The 21,525-nt window shown below is 37.4% G+C and overlaps 1 protein-coding gene across 3 annotated transcripts in view; it reads right to left on the bottom strand.

Annotated features, from left to right (window-relative positions):
• Window positions 1-21,525, bottom strand: part of LOC150088191 (glutamate dehydrogenase, mitochondrial-like) — a 246,195-nt gene that overhangs the window by 182,478 nt on the left and 42,192 nt on the right. For all 3 annotated transcript variants that reach the window (XM_090369374.1, XM_090369372.1, XM_090369371.1), the window contains exon 3: window positions 7,271-7,357. In XM_090369374.1, the coding sequence (XP_090225500.1) occupies window positions 7,271-7,357 (87 nt within the window). The remainder of the gene's footprint in view (window positions 1-7,270; window positions 7,358-21,525) is intronic.

The following is a 21,525-nucleotide window of genomic DNA, read 5'->3' as shown; positions in this document are numbered from 1 at the left end:
GACTCTTCACCCTGTGCTCTGATATGTTTTTCTGATGGCTGTTTCCCATAATCCTTGCACAGACCGGACTCTGATAATTTCTTTGCATTTCCCATGATCCTTTCTGCAGGCCAAACTCCATTATTTACTTATTTTTTTTATTTTGCTGCTGGATGGCACCACATGTTTTTTTCATAAAAATAATTTCATTTGGTGGGTCTTCAAGTATCATTCGAGAAAGTGTTCATTACTTGTTTGCAGTATGGAAAAATTTTCGAATTCCACCTCGTAGCACCGAAGTAATTATGATGTCATTAAAGATGGACATCTCCTCTAGTAAAAACTAAGACTGCTTTTCAAAGGATACTTTCTCTTTCTTCTAAATCTCTAAAGCATTTACAATAGTGCCCTGTTAGAGAATTTGGAAATATCCCTTGATCAGCTCACAGTTCACCAGGGCAACTTCTTGGTATGTTGGACAAGTGGTCAGATAAGTTTTACAAGTACCAGTAAGTTGTAGAACGGTAACTCTCTTAATTCATGCTTAGCAGCAGAATAAATTGAATAAACTAACTGCCAAAATTTCCTGAAGGCCAGAAGCATGATGAGGGCATACCCTTAATTCTCTCCTAATCCGTTCGTTATATGAAAATTTTTCACTCAATGGAAACTATTTTAAATGTAATTATCAAGAGGAATTTAAAAAAATTTGCTAAATAGAAAAATTAGCTATAAAGGAATTAGTATTAGTATTAACAATGGCCACATGGAGCAAGCAACCCTATGGCTTATGCTGCACCAGCCAAAAAAAAAGAAGAAAATAATAATAAGAAGAGAAAATTTTAAAAAATAAATAATTAAAAAGAGAAAAGGAAATAGACAATCTATGAATTTCCCTCCTCCCATCGGTAACTATCCAGCTGACCTTTGAATTCCCCAAACTGTCAGCCTCTACAACCCATGTAGGTAACTTATTCCAGTAATTTATAACTCGCTGGCTAAAATAAAACTGAAATCCAGTCTAAACATCTCCCACGTAATTGAATTTATGGCTCCTAGTTCTAGAATCATTTATAACCGTGAAATTTTCGTCCTCGTCCATTTTACTTATGCCTCTCAGAGCCTTAAACTCCTCAGTCAAGTCTCCTCTAAGGTGCCTAGTTTCCAAGCTTTGCAACCCACATATTTGAAGTCTTTCCTCATATGGATGCCCTCTTGCTGAACTCACCAGGCGAGTTACCCCTCTTTGGACCCTTTCAGGAAGCTCAATATCTTTCTTTAGGTGTGGTCTCCATATTCCAAGTGTGGTCTAACAACAGCCTTACATAATGGAATTATGACATTCTTATTTCTACTAGCAAATGTTTGATAAATCAATAGGACACCGTGGGTGGGCCTTCCTTGCAACCTGTCTACAATGCTTGCAGAACTTCATGTCTGACCATATCGTAACACCCAATGCACTTTCCTCCACCCTTTGCTGGATTAAAGCATAGCTGCCATTTTTCTAACCATTCTAGGTCACTGAGAAGTTCTGCTTGGCAGTGATCATTAACTACTCTATCAATCTTTACATCATCTGAAAATTTAGATGTCACACACTATCCCTTCATTGACATCATTTATGAAAATCAAAAACAACAGTGATCCTAATACTGATCCTTGGGGAACCCCACTTCTTACATCAACCCAATCTGAGGAATAACTATTTATCACAACCCTCTACCTCCAGCCCTGAAGCAAAAATAAAATAACAGTGAGATAAAAGCTGATAGCCGCGCACGATTTTATCTCACTATTATTTTATTTTTAACACATAATTTTAATTAGACAACTTTAGAATGGAATGTGCACTTTCCTTTCTTAATTCCTTTCTTAAAATTTTAATAATTTTAAAGCTCATAATTTAGTAATTTCTAATTTTTAAATTCATAATTTCTTTGTAAGTTAAAAATAGCTGCTAATCGGAATTTTAGAATTTCATAACTACTATGTACATGCTGAAACTTTCATCAAACTAAGCGGATTACTATGAGGTGAGTGCTGATAATTAAGCTAAGCTATACCTACGATCTAACTAGATTAGTTAAACATTATTTTTCCTTTACAAAACCATGCTGAGTATCCTTCAGAATTCCATTTCTATCTGAACAATCCTGAATTCCATCCTTGTTCATTGCCTCCATGATTTTCCCTATTACTGAAGTTAGACTGATGGTCGGTAATTTCCCACTACACTCTTAAAACTGCCCTTATGTATTACAGATACACTGGCACTTTTTCAATCCAACGGAATCACTCCTGAGTCCAGTGATGTTCTCATAATTAGCTTTAATGGTTCAGTGCACTCACTTGCTGCATCCCTTAAGACCATAGGTTATATGCAAATATCAACCCCAGGAGCCTCACTGGCCTGTAGGCTCCAAAGTTTTTGCATTAAATACTCATGAAATTTCAATATCATTAATTACATATTTTTGAACTTCACTCCCATAATTTCTCTTTGATATAAAGGGTTTTTCGTTAAACAGAAGTCCAATTGAGTAATTTAAAATTCTAAAAATGGTTAAAAAGTTTTATATTGCAAATATCTTCGCATTTTAGGGCAAAAGCCTCAATTGCGTAGTGAGTTAACATGCTTACAAGTTAGTGCAAATGCATCAGATCTGTTCGCAGCTAACTACTAAACAGTTATAAGATTGACATCATTATGTATATCTTCACAATGAGTTGCCATGGTATTGCATTATCTCAAATAAGTAACTCTTCACCATAGGAGAAGACTATTGTTACTTATTCTCAGCGGATGCCACAACCCAGACGGCACCATTTCGGAGCTGATTGGCCTACTACTACTTTTGGATTTAAGGAGCATTAGCAACTAAGGCCATATTGCTCCGGGGATATGCGGTGGTCATTCCCTGACCTTTCCGCATCCTCCGTATTTGGTGGTCACGGGCTCGAACCCCCGTCTAATCAAGAAGCGTGTGTTATGCACTGCTGCTCCTGCCCACCTGGCTACAGAGGCGCCTGAGCTGATTGGCTCCTCTTTGTGGGTGGGCAGGCACCCTGGTGTTGCAGTGATGGCAAGGCAGTTGCAAAGTATACGTTTCCATGATTGAATGTGTATATTTGAACCCATTTTTACCACAAGTTATTATGGAAGATACTTAGATGATGTTCTATGTATCACTAACACTATTCAGGATACTATTAAGGATATTGAAGACCCTAGCTCCGAAGAAATTCAAAAAGTTAAGTGCTTAAAGGACTTTAAAGCACCAGGAGCTGATGGAATAACTGTAGAGTTGCTCAAGAACGGTGGAGTGACACTATGGAGAAGAATACATAATCTGATACTATTAATATGATCTGAGGAAAAAATCCCAGATGAATGGACACTTGGAATCATACAGCCAATTCACAAGAAGGGTGATAAACTGCTTTGTTCTAACCATAGAGGTATTACATTGCTGAGCGTAACATACAAGATTTTGTCGGGAGTTATTTATAACAGACTGGCAGCATATTCAGAGAAAATCATTGGAGAATATTAATGTGGTTTCAGACCCAATTGCTCAACAACTGACCACATTTTCATCTTGAGGCAGATATAGGAAAAAGCATTCCTATATATAATATACAGGAATACCTCGCATAGCATGGTTAGCCAAAAAAATACTGCGCTATGCGAAACCATGCTGATCGAGGTATTATTATTATTATAGTATGTATTTTAATGTAATGCATTCCAACAATTTGATTATATGGGTCGAGTTGCAAAAATATAAGGTGTTTGTTTACTATAACCTGATGCACACGAAGTTCTTGCAAAAAAAGAAACTAAAATGATAAAAATGAAAAATACTAGTAAGTATAGTGTAAATGATTTTTATTGCAGTATGTACATACCAAAAGAATATAAGTGAAGAATATATGTATTGTATTTTTATTTTGAAAAATAACTGATCAGCTTAGTTTGCACAGTTTTTTCTTCTTTTTATCTGCATACATCTCTTTATAACATTGAATGTCATTTTGCAATGCCTGCCTTACTTTCATACCTCGTTCGATGTTTGGATCTAGAAGAACACGCAACGCCATTACATTTCTTCTTTCCACTCATATTTGCGTATAAAGGTGTAATTTTTTAAAAAGTAATCTTTAATAAAAATACACAGTGAAAAATATTTGTACAGCTTACGTACAATGAATGACCTCACCGCTCGGAATCTAGAATTTTTACTAATGTATGAATGCTAGCAGAGTCCATATATAATGGGAGTTTCAACAACAGTCAGAATGGCCTTGAATCCATAATGCATTGGCCTATGTTGGTGTGTAAAGCAGTTAATTTTTTTTCAATTTGTAAACCACGCTATAGCGAAAACCGCGCTATGCAAGGTATTCCTGTACACTTATTAAACCTATATGTAGATTCCGAACAAGCTTTTGATTCACTCAACAGAGAGGAAATGATAAATGATCTCCTTCTCCTGAGCATACCTGCAAAGATTGTTAAGCTCATAAAAACAACCCTGGCAGGCTCTAAACCAGTGTGAGAATTGACAATAAGTTTGACGATTCCCTTTAACATTATAAGATTTTAGTTTCGTATTAGACAGGGCAATGCACTCTCTACTGTGTTATTTAACTTGGTTTTAGAGGCGGCTGTCAGAAAATTAGAAGTGACTGGACAGACCTGCACAAAGACAGTGCAGGTCTGTTCATATGCTGATGATGTCACTATTATCAGTAAGACTAAAGGAGCACTGGAGGAAACAGTGGCCAGGATGGATAGTGAAGCAAAAAGAAGCACACCTCTTCTTTGTGCTTCATTAAATAAATGAAGCACAAAGTTTGTCTTCGCTTCATTAAATAAATGAAGCGAAGACAAAATATATGGAAGTTTGGAGAATGGCAGATAACAAGGCAAATTTAAGAATAAGCAGCTTCTCATTTGAGCATGTTCAAAATATTGCCTATCTCGGTTTGCAGATAAACCAGTCCAACTCTATTACTAATGAAATTAAGTCATGCATCCTGAGTGGAAACAGATGCTTCTATGCACATGAAAAACTAATGATGAAGTCCAGAGTATTGAACAGACATTTAAAATTAAGAATATACAAAAGTCTCATTAGACCAGTTGTAACATATGGTTGTGAAGCCTGGACATTAACAGTAAAGATGAGCAGTTGTTGAGAGTGTTCAAGCGTACAATTTTGTGAAAAGTCTTTAGGCCTGTACAAGATGTTGATGGATCCAGGAGGAGCAGAAGGAACCATGAACTTGACAATCTTATTCAGGGTGTGGACACCATCAGATTTGTGAAGAGCCAGAGACTTGCCTGGTTGGAACATGTTATGAGAATGGATGACAGCAGCACAACTAGAAGGATAATAAAATGGAAACCTACTGGTAGGAGGGCAAGAGGAAGACATGGAAAAGATAGATGACGTAGAAGAAAACTTAAAGATCATGAGAATAAGAAGTTGGAGAAGTTTGACATCTGGGAGGGCTTATTGGTGGAACATTGTTGAGAAGGCAAAGATCCACCCTGAGTTATAATGCCAAAGAAGAAGAAGTTTCGTCAGAAACAAAGAAAAGTCCATTAAATATCAAAATTAAGTCAAATTTTTAGTTATAATCAAACTCCCAGTCATTTAAAAAGCCTCTACAACAATATTTTATTACAAAATAACGAGTAATTTTTGATTTACAAGTGATCAAAAATACGGTGTTGGTACCATACAATCGCCACAGTAATCATTGTATCAGTCAAAAATATGCTGGAAAACCAAAAATACCACAAAACCAATTAAAACAAACACACCTTGTTTATTTTACATTCCATCATCTGTGTATGTCTTTAGAGTCAGGAAATCCATGTTGAAATGCTCCAAAAATCCAAAGTCTGCAATAGTAGTGTTGAACACTTTCCGCCATATACTAATCAAGTGGACTCCATGCCCATGCATGTCTGCTTGCTACTACGTCTACTCTCGAACCCAGAGTAATTGTGCAGTGAGACATGAAGTTCTCTCTGCACAGTGCAGAGACAGGCTGCAAAAGACAGTTCATGGGTTTCTGTCAATGATATACAGGAATTTTGCCAGTGGAGATAAGGAGGTAATTATTCCAATGTATAAGGTAGTGGTTTAGACCACACATTGAGTACTGCATACAGACTCGGAAGTCTCATTTTAGGAAGTATGTGGATCTGTTGGAATAAATTCAGAAAAGAGTAAAGAGATTATTGAGGCGGAACAAAATTAGTGAGGTTAGTGAGGGGTACTGTTATCAAGAAGACTTCAGACTCAATTTGGTGAGTATGGGCTTGGCACACCCAGGGTTCTCAGCTGGATATCATAATTCTTCCCTTTCTTGATGATTCCTTTCTACTTTTCTCCCTCTCAGGGTAATAGGGAAAATTTTTTTTTTGGCCGGTGCAGCATAAGCTTCAGGCTTCCTTGCACCATATGGCTAATAATAATTACAGCTCCATAAAAACTAGGTATCTACAGGGAGATCTGATTGATGTGTTCAAAGATTTTCATGAATTGAATAAGCTAAATGCTGATGGCATCTTACTCTGGCTAAAGAAATACATGTAAGGGGGCATAAATTTAAATTGAGAAAGGATGGCTGATCAGATGTGGGAATATTCACTTTCAGCCTAGGTAGTTGATTGTTCAAACAAATTTCCATTTAGGATTATGGAAGTGAATAGTTTGAATAAATTTAACGAAATTAGATGAATTATTAGAGAGATGGATAGGTGATGCAGGAAGGGTTTTTTTTTTTGGTTGATGTTGAATTTGTATTAAGCTTGCTTCATTTGCCATTATGAAAAAAGCTAAAAAGTAAACTGTGGCCATTATCAATCCAGTGCAGGATGGAAGTCTCCTCAATGATTCACGTTGAGGAAAATAGACCATAATCTGCCGCACTGGTCCAGCGTGGGTTGGCAGATCAACAGTATTTAGCAGTCAGAGGCTTGAACCCCGGTCTACTCAAAGAGCATGCGTTACTGCACTCCAGCTCCTGACCACTCGGCTATGGACTAATTTAAAAAAAAGAAAGCAGCTCACCTTAACTTTTGTTATTTAGTCAGTTCCTAAATATAAAATAAAATCTTGATTTTAATTATATTTTTTGTTAAGATATATTTTGTTTTTTATTTTTAATGAATATTTTTAATATTTTTAACATATTTTTTGTTAAAAAATATTAATAAAAAAAATATTTGTTAAACAATTTTTTTGTTTTTTAATTTATTATATTTTACCAATTGTTTGGGCATATGTATCAGCAATCCAGCTCATTTCTCTCTCTCCTGTTCCCATATCAGGAGCTGGCACATCAACTCCAGGTCCTAAAATTGAAACGAGAGTAAACAATATCAAGCTTGCAGATTTACAACATACACTAAAATTCTCATTATCTCATCAAATTTAAAGAAAATGCTCAAAATTAAGAATATATACTACACTTTGCTTTAGTGAAGCATTAATAGCTTTATGGTAAAAAAGTTGATATAATCTTAATATATATATGAAATGCTATACATTATATACCTTCATCTTGGGACCTCCTTCAGTAAGTAGAAAGTAATTAGATATATACAGTACAGCTGCATAGTAGGAAACTGGGAAGATGAAATAGAGAGGGAATGGGGGAGAGCAAGAGAGAGAGAGATTAAATAATAAACACTTCTCTGTATGAAAATAAAAAAAACAATTTATTATTGACTACTGTATGGAACTTAAATTAACAAATTTAGAATTCACGAATAAACTAAGAAATTATGGAAACAATGCCATATGCATTAAGCTGATCCTACTCTAGGTCATCACTTCTCTGTATGAAAATAAAAAAAACAATTTATTATTGTTTTTCTATTAACACTGAAGAAAAGACTTACACATTTTTAGTTCTTATGTACAAGCAAAATCTTAGAGGTCTGGCTCTGAAACTGTATTGTACTGTAATGTGCAAATTCTGGAACAGAAAAATATAAAATTATTTATTTTATTTCAATTATTTTTTTTCTAGGCACTGCTTTATAGTGATGTGTAACTACACCTTCAGTAAGGCTCTATATATACCAAAGCATATAAAATATGCAAGTCTTTGTTTCCTTCAAACCAATGTTTAGTTAATGGCAACAATCTGTAGGACCGGGATATAAGGTATGGCACTGTTTCCAAATTTTCTTAGTTCATTCCTAAATCTGTAACGTTTACTGATATAAGCTCCTTAAAGTAGTTAAACAGTAAAATAAATTATATTTTTATTTTCATGAAGAGAGGGTTTTTTTTTTTTTTTTTTAATAATGGGACCAGATATTTAAACAAAACAAAACAAATATTTAGATAATAAACAGTTCTCTGTGTTAATTTTTTTTCTGACATCACTGTCTTCAGGGAATACTCATTCTCTCCTGAGATGGATTAGGGGTTTGGGATTATACTCACTTCAGAAATTATTGTTACTTGAAAATTGGCATAAAATTACTAATATTGTTTTAAATTAAATAACATTACCAAAACTTTTCTTTAACTGTTGAATTTTTTCTTTTGTTGGCCATTAAGCCATTGGTAAAGTACTGCATATGGGAAGCAGTAACCCCAGAGTAATGTACCAACTGTGTAGTACTACACTCAGGGTATTGGAGAATGAAAAGGACCTGGGGGCAGGGCCTATGATAGGGGGTGCAGGGATACATCGTACCCAGATCCGGGGTTCAAAAGGGGGCCCGAGAGCCAAAGTATTAACTGTAACCTATATTACACGTTATTGCAAAGTTCATAGCTTATCTATGGAACGTTTGTGGCCTAATGATCATAACTATGATCACCAGCTTGGCTAAGCATATTCAAAAGATCAGGCATCACATATTGTATGTTCTGATAAGCCAGTGATTTTTATGCTACAAAGAAATTAAGTAGGTATGCAATTTGTATGTGAATCATGAAAAAGTAAAGTATATATTAATATACAATATTAAAAATTGGAATGGCTTTTATCATTGGCTGTTGTATGTTGACATTGCTTGAACTTAGCTATAGTAGCATGTTCTCTTAAATGAACATGTACATCACATTAATTATTGCAGTACTAATACTGCTAGTAATACTAGTTTACTACCACTGCTACCTCTACTAGTACTACTAAATTATTAGTATATAATATTTTTTGTCTTATTGTTTTTTCCTTTTTTCAGATATAAAAGTATAAATTATAAATCATCTCTCCAAAATGTATTCTCACAAATCAGGAGCCCAGAAAAGAAAAGACCAGAAAGAATGAGAGGAATATGAAAAAAAGGGATTAACAAACCCTCTTTCAATTTGGATTAAATGCAGCTTCAAAAATTTTTTCACTGAACTCACCTATAGAATTGGAGCAAGAAGAAACTGTTGGAAACCTCATCCCCAAAACAAGGAGCAGGTGATTTGGGTAATCATGCACAAGATTTTGATGAAGGGGCAGATGCAGAAAATGAAAATGGAAAACAGAAAGAAACAGACAGACAGACAGACATAAATACAGGCACATGTTGAAGTGAATTTGGAAAATGAGAGAAGTAATAATGTAGGCCTTGACATTGGATGTATCACAACTGAGTTTCCACCTCAAAAGGAAATAGAAAAGTATGTTACGAATGGTCACATCCCTCTGCCTAAAAAATTCCCAAAAGATACCTGCAATCAAGTTTTCCCAGAAAGCATACTGAAATTTTAAAGCACCAATAGAGAACTACATGTAAGAGACTGGCTTGTCTGGAGTCAACAGAAACAAGCTTTATATTGCTTTCCATGTCTATTATTTTGGCACAAGACAGTCAATAGTCTCAAGACGAGTACTTCTGCATCTAAATCTGCACTGGTATCTGCTGAAGGCTTGGATTCTAATGGGAAGTGGCAGAAACTTTCCTACAGGATCGCAAAATATGAAAAAGGCAATAGTCACAGAGAATGTTACCTAGCTTGGAGAGAACTAGAAAGGCACCTGCTGTCTGGGATAGGAGTTGACACCTTCTTAGAAGCGTCGATCAAAACTGAAGCTGTGAAATGGTACAATCTTTTAAAACGGATCATCAACATTGTGCTCTTCTTGGGAGAACGTGGTCTGGCATTCACTGGTTCATCGCATCGAATTAGTGATTCAAACAATGGACACTTTTTTTAGGACTCATTGAGCTGCTCTCCAAGTGGGACCCCATCCTTCAGGAACATGTGCTAAGTGTAGAGGAGTCATAGAAAAGGAGTGAGCAGCTTCAAGTTCATTATCTGTCCCCTGACTCACAAAATGAATTTATTGCAGAATGCTCAATTATTGTGAAACAACACATTTTGCTGGAGAGGCAATCTGCAAAGTACTTTGCAGTAATAGTAGATGCCACACCAGATTTCTCCCATATTGAAACAAACGACATTTCTTTTGAGATACATACTTTTAAAAGAAATGCAGTATGAGATTCAAGAAAGATTTCAAGTTGTTTGCAGACTGTAGCAACAAAAGAGGGGATGAAATTGCCCAGTTGATAACTGATACATTGAAGGGTCATTACTAACAAATTAGAAAGAATACTTGATGAGAATCAACCGAAAGAGCAAGCTGGCTTTAGGACAGGACTCTCAACTATGGATCACCTTCACATAATATCACAGCTAATGGAGAAAGCAAATGAATATAAAACACCATCATGCCTGGCATTTGTGGATTATGAAAAGGCATTTGACTCCAAACAGCATAAGGCAATGTTTCGGGCACTGCAAAGACAAGGCATAGATACCCCATATATTATGATTTTGAAGAAAATATATGAGAGTGCTACCTCCTTTATTAGACTAGACAAAAACAGTAGGAAATTTAAAATCGAGAAAGGAGTTAGACAAGGAGACACAATATCTCTGAAGCTGTTTACTGCTGCCCTTGAGGAAGCTTTCAGAAGATTAGACTGGTTGCAGAAAGGAGTCAATGTGAACGGAGAGTACCTAAACCATTTATGATTTGCAGATGACATTGTGGTCATAAGCCACGATCCTAAAGAATTAGAGGAAAATCTTAATCAGTTATGCACAGTTAGTAAGGATTTTGGACTAAAGATGAATATGGCTAAAACAAAAGTAATGATAAACAAGTATGCCACAAAAAGGGAAATAATGATTGAAGGAGCAGTAATTGAAAAGGTGGAGTCATATACTTATCTGGGACAAGTTATTAGCTGTAATAATGATAAATGTCTGGAAGTCAAAAGAAGAATAAATTTTGAATAGATAGCATTCAGGAAATATAGTCTGTGGATTGGAGATGTTCTGAAGACTCCCATAACTATCCTTAGGGTACTATGTTGAATAGTATTCAGACGTAACAATAAACTGTTTCTTGTGGAGTCATAGACAGGTGATCCGTAATCTAAGCGGGACCGGATTAAAGTTTTATAAAGATGTGAGAGGGAGTGTCTATCAACACCCCAGGAGTTAGAGGGGACAGCTCTTAAGAAGTTTATTTTCTTTAGACAGGCCGTTCTAAGGTGATTGGAAAAATTAAGTTTACTGTCTAGATATAAACCCAATAAACGAAAATTGTTGGTAAGAGGAATCAGGTTGTTTTTTAAATATATTTCAGGATCTGGATGTAATTTTTGTATTTTACAGAAATGAATTGCAGTTGTTCATTTTCTGCTAAGGAATAGCCATTCCGTTGCACCAACGGTTCTATTCTGGCTATGGATAATTGAAGTTGCCTTTCAATGGCATTCATAGTTTGTGGCTGACAAGAGATAATGAGGTCATCAGCAAACATGTATAATTGTACTGTTTTTGGTATGTCGCGTTTGCGTCATATTCATAATTCTTATTGTGAATAGTGTTGCACTCAGAATGGAACCCTGCAGTACACCCTCCTCTTGTTCAAACGATTTGGATACACTGTTCCTATATCTGACCTGAAACGTTCTGTGGTGTAGGAAGTTTTGTATAAATTGGGGTAACTGCCCCCTAAGACCAAAGGAACGAAGGTCCTGGAGAATACCATACTGCCAAGTGGTATCCTATCTCAATATCGAGATTGACCATAACCAGATGTTGTCACCTTATGAAAGCATTGCAAATGTTTGCTTCTGCTTTAATCATCACATCTAAGGTTGAATGGTTTTTCCGAAATCCATACTGGTTTCGGTATAGCAGGTTGTTTGTTTCCAGAAGCCGTGGACCATTTTTTCTAAGACTTTGCCTAAACAGCTAGTCAGTCTGTAATTATGCAATATGGTATGATCCCTACCTGGCTTTGGAAAAGCCAGTTAAATTGAGTGACACCATTAGTGCAGATAAGTATTTTCTAAATATATTCAGTTGTAGAATTTCAACAGGGAACTTAATGCTTTGTTATTTAACTTTTTTAACATTATATAGCATACTCCATCCGGACCAGCAGCAGTACTTGATGTTTCATTGAGAGACTCCAAAAGTTCCTTTAGAGTGAAGCTGACTGCATGGGTGAGATGCCTTAGTATAAAAGTTTATTTTATGTTGTTCTGCAGATGCCTTAATTTTTTGGAAGGTTTGGCTGTATGTGGACACTGATGATATACTGGCGAATGACTCAGCTAATGCATTTGCTATTTCTGTTGGAGCGGACAATTCCTGCCCTTTCCAGTTTAGGACTGAGGCTGGAGACTGCACAAATTTACCGCTAAGTGCTTGAATTTTCTTCCAGATGAGTCTAGTCTGTGTCCTTGTTTATGGTGGAAGCAAAACTTATCCAAGCATCTATCTTTCTTTGCTTTTCTTCTTATTTGGTGGAATATGGCCTTGAGTCTTTTACAGTTAATAAGATTAGCAGTTGTAGGGAATTCGTGAAACAAATTCCAAGCTCGATTTTTTGTCTGTTTTGCATGTGTGTATTCCTGATTCCACCAGTAACTGCTGTGGTTTGCATTTCCCAGGCAAAGATTTAGGTATTGCAGAATTTGAAGCTTGTAATATCTGATTCATTATATGATTGGTGACACTATCTATGGGCTGGAACTGGACTATCTCATCATCAAACTGGATTAGGGAGGCATATTCATGCCAGTTTGTCTTACGGAATTTCCAAGTGGATCACTGCAACGGAGACAAGTTTACTTGTGTTTGAATATTGCAAAGAATTGGTAGATGATCTCTGTTTAGTGGGTTATCGAGAACTGACCATTCCGTATTGGCATATATGGAGGGAGAACAGATTGAAAAGTCTATTGCAGTCATGGATCCTGTAGAAAAATGGACATAGGTGGGTTCACCGGTGTTTAACAGAGTAAGGTTCACCGGTGTTTAACAGAGTAAGGTTCACCAGTGTTTAACAGAATAAGGTTCACCAGTGTTTAACAGAGTAAGGTTAACATGTTTTTTGTGTAGTAAGCTTCAAGCAGCAATTCTATTATTTTACTCCTTTTGTCAATTTTTGGAGATCCCCATAGCAGATGATGAGCATTGAAGTCACCCAATAAGCAGAATGGAGATGGAAGCCGATCTACTAAGTTTTCTAAGTCATCTGAGAAGAAAACGAAATTAAGCGGGAGATATATAGAAGCTATTGTAATGGTGATACCAATTACAATGCGCACTGCCACTACTTCAAAAGGAGTCTGAAGAGAAACATGTTATTTCTGACAATAATAGCCACCCCTCCATGAGCTGGCGTGTCAATACTCCTATCTTGTCTAAAGATGGTATAATTTTTGACAGAAAGACACACTTCCTGTAAGGAAATTCATGTGTGCCTTTCCGTCAAAATTCATAGAAGAGTTTCCTGTAAGGCTAAGCCAGCTGGTTCATACCAATCAATTAGATCCTGCAAATCGTCTTTTGTGTTCCAAAAGCCTCTGCAATTCCACTGAAGGATTTTTTCCATTATGTGGTTTTATGTGTTGTTTTCGGTTCTGACAGTTTTTTAGTTGTAGCTTGCTTGTATCGATCTATTTTTGTTTTGTCTTTTTTAGGAAAGATGGGGCAGGTTCACGTCCATCTCATCGGTTGCATGTAATTCTAAAATGCCATCTTCTGAATCATAATGTTCGTGGATGTCTATTCCGGTGGTGGATGATGATTGTGGTTTTATGGTTTCTGTCACTTTTGATTTTATTGTTGAAGAAACATCCATTGGTATGGTAATTGGGGTATTACTGGACTGCTCACTTGTCTTTCATGTAGGACACTGTTTTGAAATAGAAAGCAACGAACGTACCCAGTTCGCAATTGATATATTCGGAGCAACGAACGTACCCAGTTCGCAATTGATATATTCGGAGGAACCGATACTTCAGTTTGGATTCCTACAGACTGTAAAGGTTGAGCTGCTGTGGCATACTTTCACTTTGTCTCTGTTTTGATTATCTGTCTTCTTGCCTCTGAGTATATCACTTTGTTCTTTACTTTATATTTTTGAATTTTTTTTCCTTGCTTCCATAATTCACATGTTTTTGAGAAAGCTGGGTAGGGGTGGTTACCTTTACAATTTGGGCAATGCAGAGTAGTAGTGGCACAATCAGATTGGTTATGATCTTTTAACCTGCAGTTAGGACAGTGTCTCACTTCGACATGCAGTCTGGGAGTGTCTGTATTTTTGGCATTTGTAGCACCTGATGTGATTCGGAATGTATGGTTGGACACAGCAATGCAGGTAGCTTGCTTTCACAGATGCTGGTAAGTTAGGAGTGCTAAAAGTAAGAATTATCCTTGTTGGAATGAGAGTACAATCTTTTCAGGTCATGATTCTCCTTGCTTGGATGACTTTTTGATCGTGTAATTCTTGGACAATTTCCTCCTTTGATACAAGTAATAAGTCCCATTCTGTTAATACTCCCTTAGAGGAGCTTACAGTGGCATGGGGAGTAACTTGTATTTGGTGTCCTCCAAAGGTTGTGAGCTTTAATAGCTTCACAGAATATTGAGGTTGAATAGTCTATATTAGAAAGTCTGCACTTTCTAGTGCATTTCTGCACTAGAAAGGGTGATATATATATATTTTTTTTTAATGAAAACACCAAACATGAGAGGTATTAGAACCTATAGAACTCAGTACTGTGCTAGGGTTGGAGGTTGAGAAGACGAAGATAGATATTTATCGACATTAGACTTGAACTTCTGTAATTTTTGTAGACTGTAATTTTTAGGAAATACGTATGAAGGAAGGCTGTTCCAGGAAACGGCAGTTGAATGAATAAACAAGGAAGATGAAAAGTTGGTTCTGTGAGTTTGAAGTTGGACAGTCAATGGATGTTGGCTGGCGGAAGCACGTCTTCGGACTGTTTTGAAAGAGAGAGCAGGAATTATAGAAGCCAATTCAGAAGAACAGTGCCCATGGAAGTACCCATAGAAAAGGCATGCAGCAGAAACAACACATCAATAAGACAGAGAGTTGAGAAACATCCGTTGGGGCAGTGCCCGCAAAACCTCTCTCACCTGAGAGAGGTTTTGGGGGCACCGCCCCAGATCTGGGAACAATATTCCATGGTAGGGCGGATTTGCGATTTGTACAGTGAACAGCTGTTTGAAAGAAAAGTAATGCTGAGAGCAAAAGAGAAAACCAAGTTTTTTTAGATACAGAGGAAGCAATATTTGTAATGTGCTTTTGCCAAGAGAGATTAGAAGTCAGGGTAATCCCCAAAAGAGATATATCATTCTGCCTAAAAATCGGAGTGTCAACAAAGATAAGCACAGGAGCAGAAAAATCCTTTTTGCAAGATATAAGAAAACAGTTTTAGAAGGATTGAAATCAACTAAGTTGTCTTTGCCTCACTGGAGAATTACCTGGAGATCAGCATTTAAGGAATTGGTAGCGGATATTTGAGAAGTTAAGCTGATTGAGTAGGGCAAGGTTTCTCAAAATGGAAAGTGGAATGCAATGTGCTATCATTGGCAAAACTACGGATAGGATTTCCAGTCAATGGAAGAAGGTCATTAACATACAAGAGGAAAAGGGTGGAGGAAAGAACTGAACATTGGGGGACACCAGCATTAGTGGAGAAGTTAGAAGACAGAGAGAGCCATCTACTATCACCCTAAGTGAGCAATCAAAGAGAAAACTGGATAACCAATTACAAAAAAGGATGGCAAACCATAAGCTTGTTTAGAAGACCTTTATGCCAAACACGATCAAAAGCCTTTGTGATGTCAAGAGCAACTGCTTGTGTTTCACCAAATTTTTCCATTGAATTTGTACATAAATAGATAACATAAGCCAGAATATCACCAGTGAATTGACACTGACAGTATCCATACTGGCAATTGTTGATTAGACGGAAGATTTCTAGGTAGTTTTAAGAGCTGGTAATTAATTTATTTCTCCCTTACTTTAAAAAGAGTAGAAGTATTTGCAATGGGACAATAATGGGAGGGATTTGGCACCCTTTTTAGGAACTGGCTGGATATGGGCAAATTTCCAAGCAGAAGGAAAAACACATTTGGAATAAAAAGTGAAAAAAGTCAGCAAAGAATAGTAGTAAGTTCAGGAGCACAGGTTTTGAGAACAAGCATAGAAATACCATCAGGACCTGGAGCTTCTTAGCATCAAGATTTGTCAAAATCCTTCTGACAGAAGACCACAGGGGGCATTGAATGGAGCATGTTGGAAATGGTGGGAGGTGTTTTACAGTGATCATTAATACGTGAGTTGAAATTAAAATGGGATGCTAGCAGATCAGCTTTATCCTTGGGTGAAGTGACAACAGAACCATCTGGTTTTGACAGAGGTGGGAGCACAGATGGGCAAAAGTTGCAGCCAATAGCTTTGGCAATAGACTAGAATGCTTGGCTACCATTAGGGTAAGAAGCAAGTTTTCTATTCTTAGCCTGTTCAAAATGTAGTTTCAACTGATTAATAACTGCTTTATAATTGTTGTGAGCTTTGGTTTAGGCAGAAAATGAAACTGAAGAATTGGAAACAAGCCAATTATGATATGCAACGTTCTTTTCTTGAACAGCCTTCGCACATTTACTAGAAAACCAAGATTTAGATAAAGGATGAGATTTTAAAGTGGAGTGTGGAATAAAGGATTCCATTCCTACAAGAATAATTTCACTGACACGATCTGAGCAAACGATGACATCAGAAGTTTTGAAACAGTAATCCGAACAAGGAAAAGAAGAAAAGAAATCTCGCAGGTCATCCCATTTTGCATTCCTGTAATGCCAAGCAATATGAGGTTGGGAATAACCATGAGATAAAGGCTCCATTGGAGGAGAGACAATCACCAAGTTGTGATCCAAGTTGCCTAAAGGACCACTCACTTCGACCGGGTACTTAGAAGGGTGTTTGTGAGAAAAAGATCAAGCATGTTCTCTGTATGGTTAGGATTGTCCAGTATTCTTGTAGGTAAATGAACAATCTGTGCAAGGTCATTAGTAATTGCAAAAGCCTCAGAATCTCGACAAGCCGGGTCGGTGTGACTAGAAAATGGAAGCCAGCTGGAGTAGTGAACATTAAAATCACCAAGGAAAATTACCTCACTGTTAGGAAAGTTGGACTGGAGAAAGTCAAGTTGCAAAGAGAGGAAGTTAAAGAGCTCCAAGTGATTAGTGGATTTAGGAGAACTTTAGAGACAACGGATGAATTTCACATAATGAGGTAGAGAGATTTTAAGCCAGAGAAGATCGAAAAGAGGAGATTCCAAATTACCAAGTCTCTCACAGGGAATATCAGAACAAGTACCACCTTTGAGGTTGAAAGGAAATATAGCGAGTAATTTGGGCAACTGAGATGAGCAGTAGTTGAATCAACCGATAACTGATATTTTGTCAAAAAAAGTAACTGCAAGTGGAAATGGACATCGTTGAGATTATAACTGAGACCACGTATATTTGTGAAATGAACTAGGAAGTGTTTGTGAGGTTTAGATCTTTTAGCAGATAAGCTTACTCTATTAGTTTTACAATTCATGGTGTATTCGATAATAAGAAAAGTTGGGGGGGGGGGCATGCTGTATGAAATAATGAAATTTTTTGATATGGCATACACCTCGTAAAAATATACCCAGATTCTAGACATAACGCGGCCTCAACAATGCCCCCTGCACACACATTACTCTGACTCACTCCAGTCACTAACTTGGAGAGTAGAGGTAGCAAGATTATACACTAGGTTATCTGGAAGCCTCCTAAAGAGTTACCAATAGGTTTCGGTACAGTGTACTAACTAGTGGCCGGCCTATGAACACCATTTTAGAGTTGTACCCTCAAAATGCAAGGAAGACTGTTTCTCGCCATGATGTTTATATTACCTCAAAAGTCATCAGTCATACTGCATGATAGAAGAGATGGGGAAAGGTTGACCGAAACTTAGCTCTGGAGACTAAACATGGGTTCCACCACTTCAATCCTCCAATAAGCAAATTGGTGGTATTGCACTGGTTGATGAGAGCCATCTATCACCTAGTATTGCCTGGTAACATGGCATTCCTCCATATGGTGTGGGTGCCACACCTCGACCCCTGCTTATGTTGGTTCACACCTGGGTGGTCACCCACAGTGTGCTTGTGCATGGAGGTTATACCCAGGATTACTAACAGTCCCACCATCGTGAAGGTGCAAGCAGAGGATTTGGCTGTCACAGACACCAGCCGGACTTTGTCAAAATTGGGTCCACTTGACTTGAATGTCAGTTCCATCAGCGTTTTAAACTCCCAGATAACAAGTACAGCTTATCTGGCATATCTGAGACAACCTCAAGGACCAAATTTGCTCAGAGGCTGATCTGAGGGTGCAAGATGAGGAAGGCTGATATCTCCTCTTTAGGTGTTATTTTCAACCTCTTGAGTTGAACAGGTGGGAAGGAGCAGCAGTGCGTAGCACACGCTTCTTGATTAGACCGGGGTTCGAGCCCGTCACCACCAAATACGGAGGATGCGGAAAGGTCAGGGAATGACCACTGCATATCCCGGAGCAATATGGCCTTAGTTGCTAATGCTCCTAAAAACCAAATAACCAACCAACCAACCTTGAGTTGAGAATAGTCATTTTTGTTGTTATTTGCTAGTCTTGCGCTCAATGGCTCTAAAGGTGGAAATGAACTGTTTTCCATCTTTGCTCCTTTCTACATCCTTCTTAAAATGAGGCCTCCAGACCTGTATACAGTACTCGAAGGTGTGGCCTGACCATTGCCTTATACAAGGGGATAATCACCTCCGTATCCCTGCTAGCAAAAATTCCTGTATATCATTGACAGACACCATGAGCTACTCTTGCAGACTGTATGCACTGCTCTGAAAACTTCATATCTGCCTGCACAATTACCCACAGGTCCTTTTTATTCTCTACCACTGTCAGTGTAGTACCACACAGTTGATATGTTACTCTGGGGTTACTGCTTCCCATATGCAGTACTTTACATTTGTCAATGGTAAACTTCAGTTTCCACCTCTCAACCCATCTGCTCAACTTTTCTAGATCCTGTTGCAGCAGTGTACTATCATTTGTGTCATTAACAACCCTGTCGACATTCGTATCGACTGCAAACTTGGACATTAAGCCTGATATCATCAATATCATTGATGATATCAGGCTTAATGTCCATCATCAATATCATTGATGAATACAGAAAACAACAATCGACTCAACACTGAACCATGGGAGACTCCACTAATAACGTTAGTCCAAGAAGAGCAGTGTCCACTTCTGTCTTCTCCCACTCAACCATCCCTTTATCCATGGCAGCAATTTACCTCCAGTGCCACACTGCTCCAATTTGTGCAGCAGTCTTCCATGTGCAACAGTACCAAAAGCCTTTCTAAGATCCAAATATATGATATCAAAATTATTCTTTGCATCCAGTTCCTTTGTGACTACATCATAGTATCTAATCAAATTGGTCAGACAAGACTTCCCCTTAACAAACCCATGCTGTGGCCGAGCTATAACTGAAGTCTTGTCTAAATGATCCTGCAAGGCTTCTTTAACCAGTGCCTCCATTAATTTCCCTGGAACAGAAGTTAAACTATCAGGTCTGTAATTATCTGTGTCTCACTTTGATCCTCCTTTGTGGATTGGGGTCACATTTGCACATTTCCAGTCCATGGGTACCTCCCTTGATTTTGCTTTCTTGCATCATGTGCCCTTGCTAATGCTAAATAGAAAAGAAGAGAACTATGAGCAACTGGTGACAAACTTGCTGAAATGTTACAAGAATATGGGGTGCCGAATATCATTGAAAATGCATTTCCTTCATTCCAATCTGGATTTCTTTCCTGAAAACTTAGCAGATGTCAGTGATGAACAAGGAGAGCACGTCCTGCAGCATGTATCTGCAATGGAAAAATTATACCACGGTCGCTGGGACTCCACCATGATGGGAGATTACTGTTGGTTCCTTAAACAGGAAAGCAAACTGGAGTATAAAATGAAATCTTGAGTGGGGAAATATGTCTAAGTAACATATACTGTGTGTAATAACTACAACCATGTATGCTGATATTGTATAAAAACAAGGAATTTAAAAAAATGCGTATATCTTTTGATGTAGATGTGACAGAAGTAAAAGATTGATATTTTCATAATCCAGACATTAATTTTGTTCAGAATAAACAACTTTTGTTCCAGAGGTATGACGAAAAAAAAATTCTGTCATGTAGTGTAATTTTAGGAATTGTAAATTTTAATTTTACCATAGTTGCTGGACTTATAAACTAGCTGGCAAGCCAGAATAAAATTAAGAGTAATACATTTTAGAATAATTAAATTGTGGGCAAATTGTAAAGGAAGACAGAATGCCTGGATGAAATAGAAGGAATGGTAACAGAAGTCAGAAAGGGCCAGTACACGAGGAACTACAAGTGCAGGAAGTGGATTTACAGAAGGGCCCCAAGCGCTACACTGTGGGGAGGGACGAAATCTTTACTTTAAAGGCAGGTGTTTTTCAATAAATCAGTGCAGGTAAAGAGGACCGATGGATTAAAGGAAGAAGAAGTGGTAATGTTTGCAGAAGCAGAATTCAAGTTGGAGGGTAAGGCTTTAAATAAGTACCAGCAAGAAACCTTATACGAAAGGCAAATTCAACAGAATAATGAGAAAACTATTTGCTAAAAAAGAATCGTTCTTCACTGCAATAAATAAACTAAGGGGGGTATACTCAGATTGGGGGAAATCGGTGGCAGAATTTCTACATAGATTAAAAGAGGCATATATGAACACCCACCTAGATCCAACTGAACAAGAGGAATTTGAAAAACTGATAAGGCAGTTTGTTAAGGGGCTAAATGTTAAGTTAAGGAAGAAGTCTTGAACAGGAAACCATGAAGTAGGACTTTTTGAATGCCAAAGAAGAGGAGAATTTGGAGTTAGCATGTAAAAATTAATGTGAGTAAGGGGTCGAAAGGAGGAGGAAGAAACCACAGAAAAGTGAAGATCAATACGGGGAACTGGGAACTCGAGTGGACAATTAAGAACAAAAATTAGACTTCATAATTATGTATAAGTACAGTGCGAAAGCATCAATAAATACATAGCCAAATCTGAATTAACAGAATGTTAGCAAAACGACATCGTTTTTAGTTATATCTCA

Source organism: Mastigoproctus giganteus, chromosome 3 (genome assembly GCF_048544385.1).
Source record: "Mastigoproctus giganteus isolate SK-2022 chromosome 3, ASM4854438v1, whole genome shotgun sequence".
Classification (NCBI taxonomy): Eukaryota; Metazoa; Arthropoda; class Arachnida; order Uropygi; family Thelyphonidae; genus Mastigoproctus; species Mastigoproctus giganteus.
Note: the sequence above shows the minus strand (reverse complement) of the source record. Positions and strands in the feature narration are given on the sequence as shown.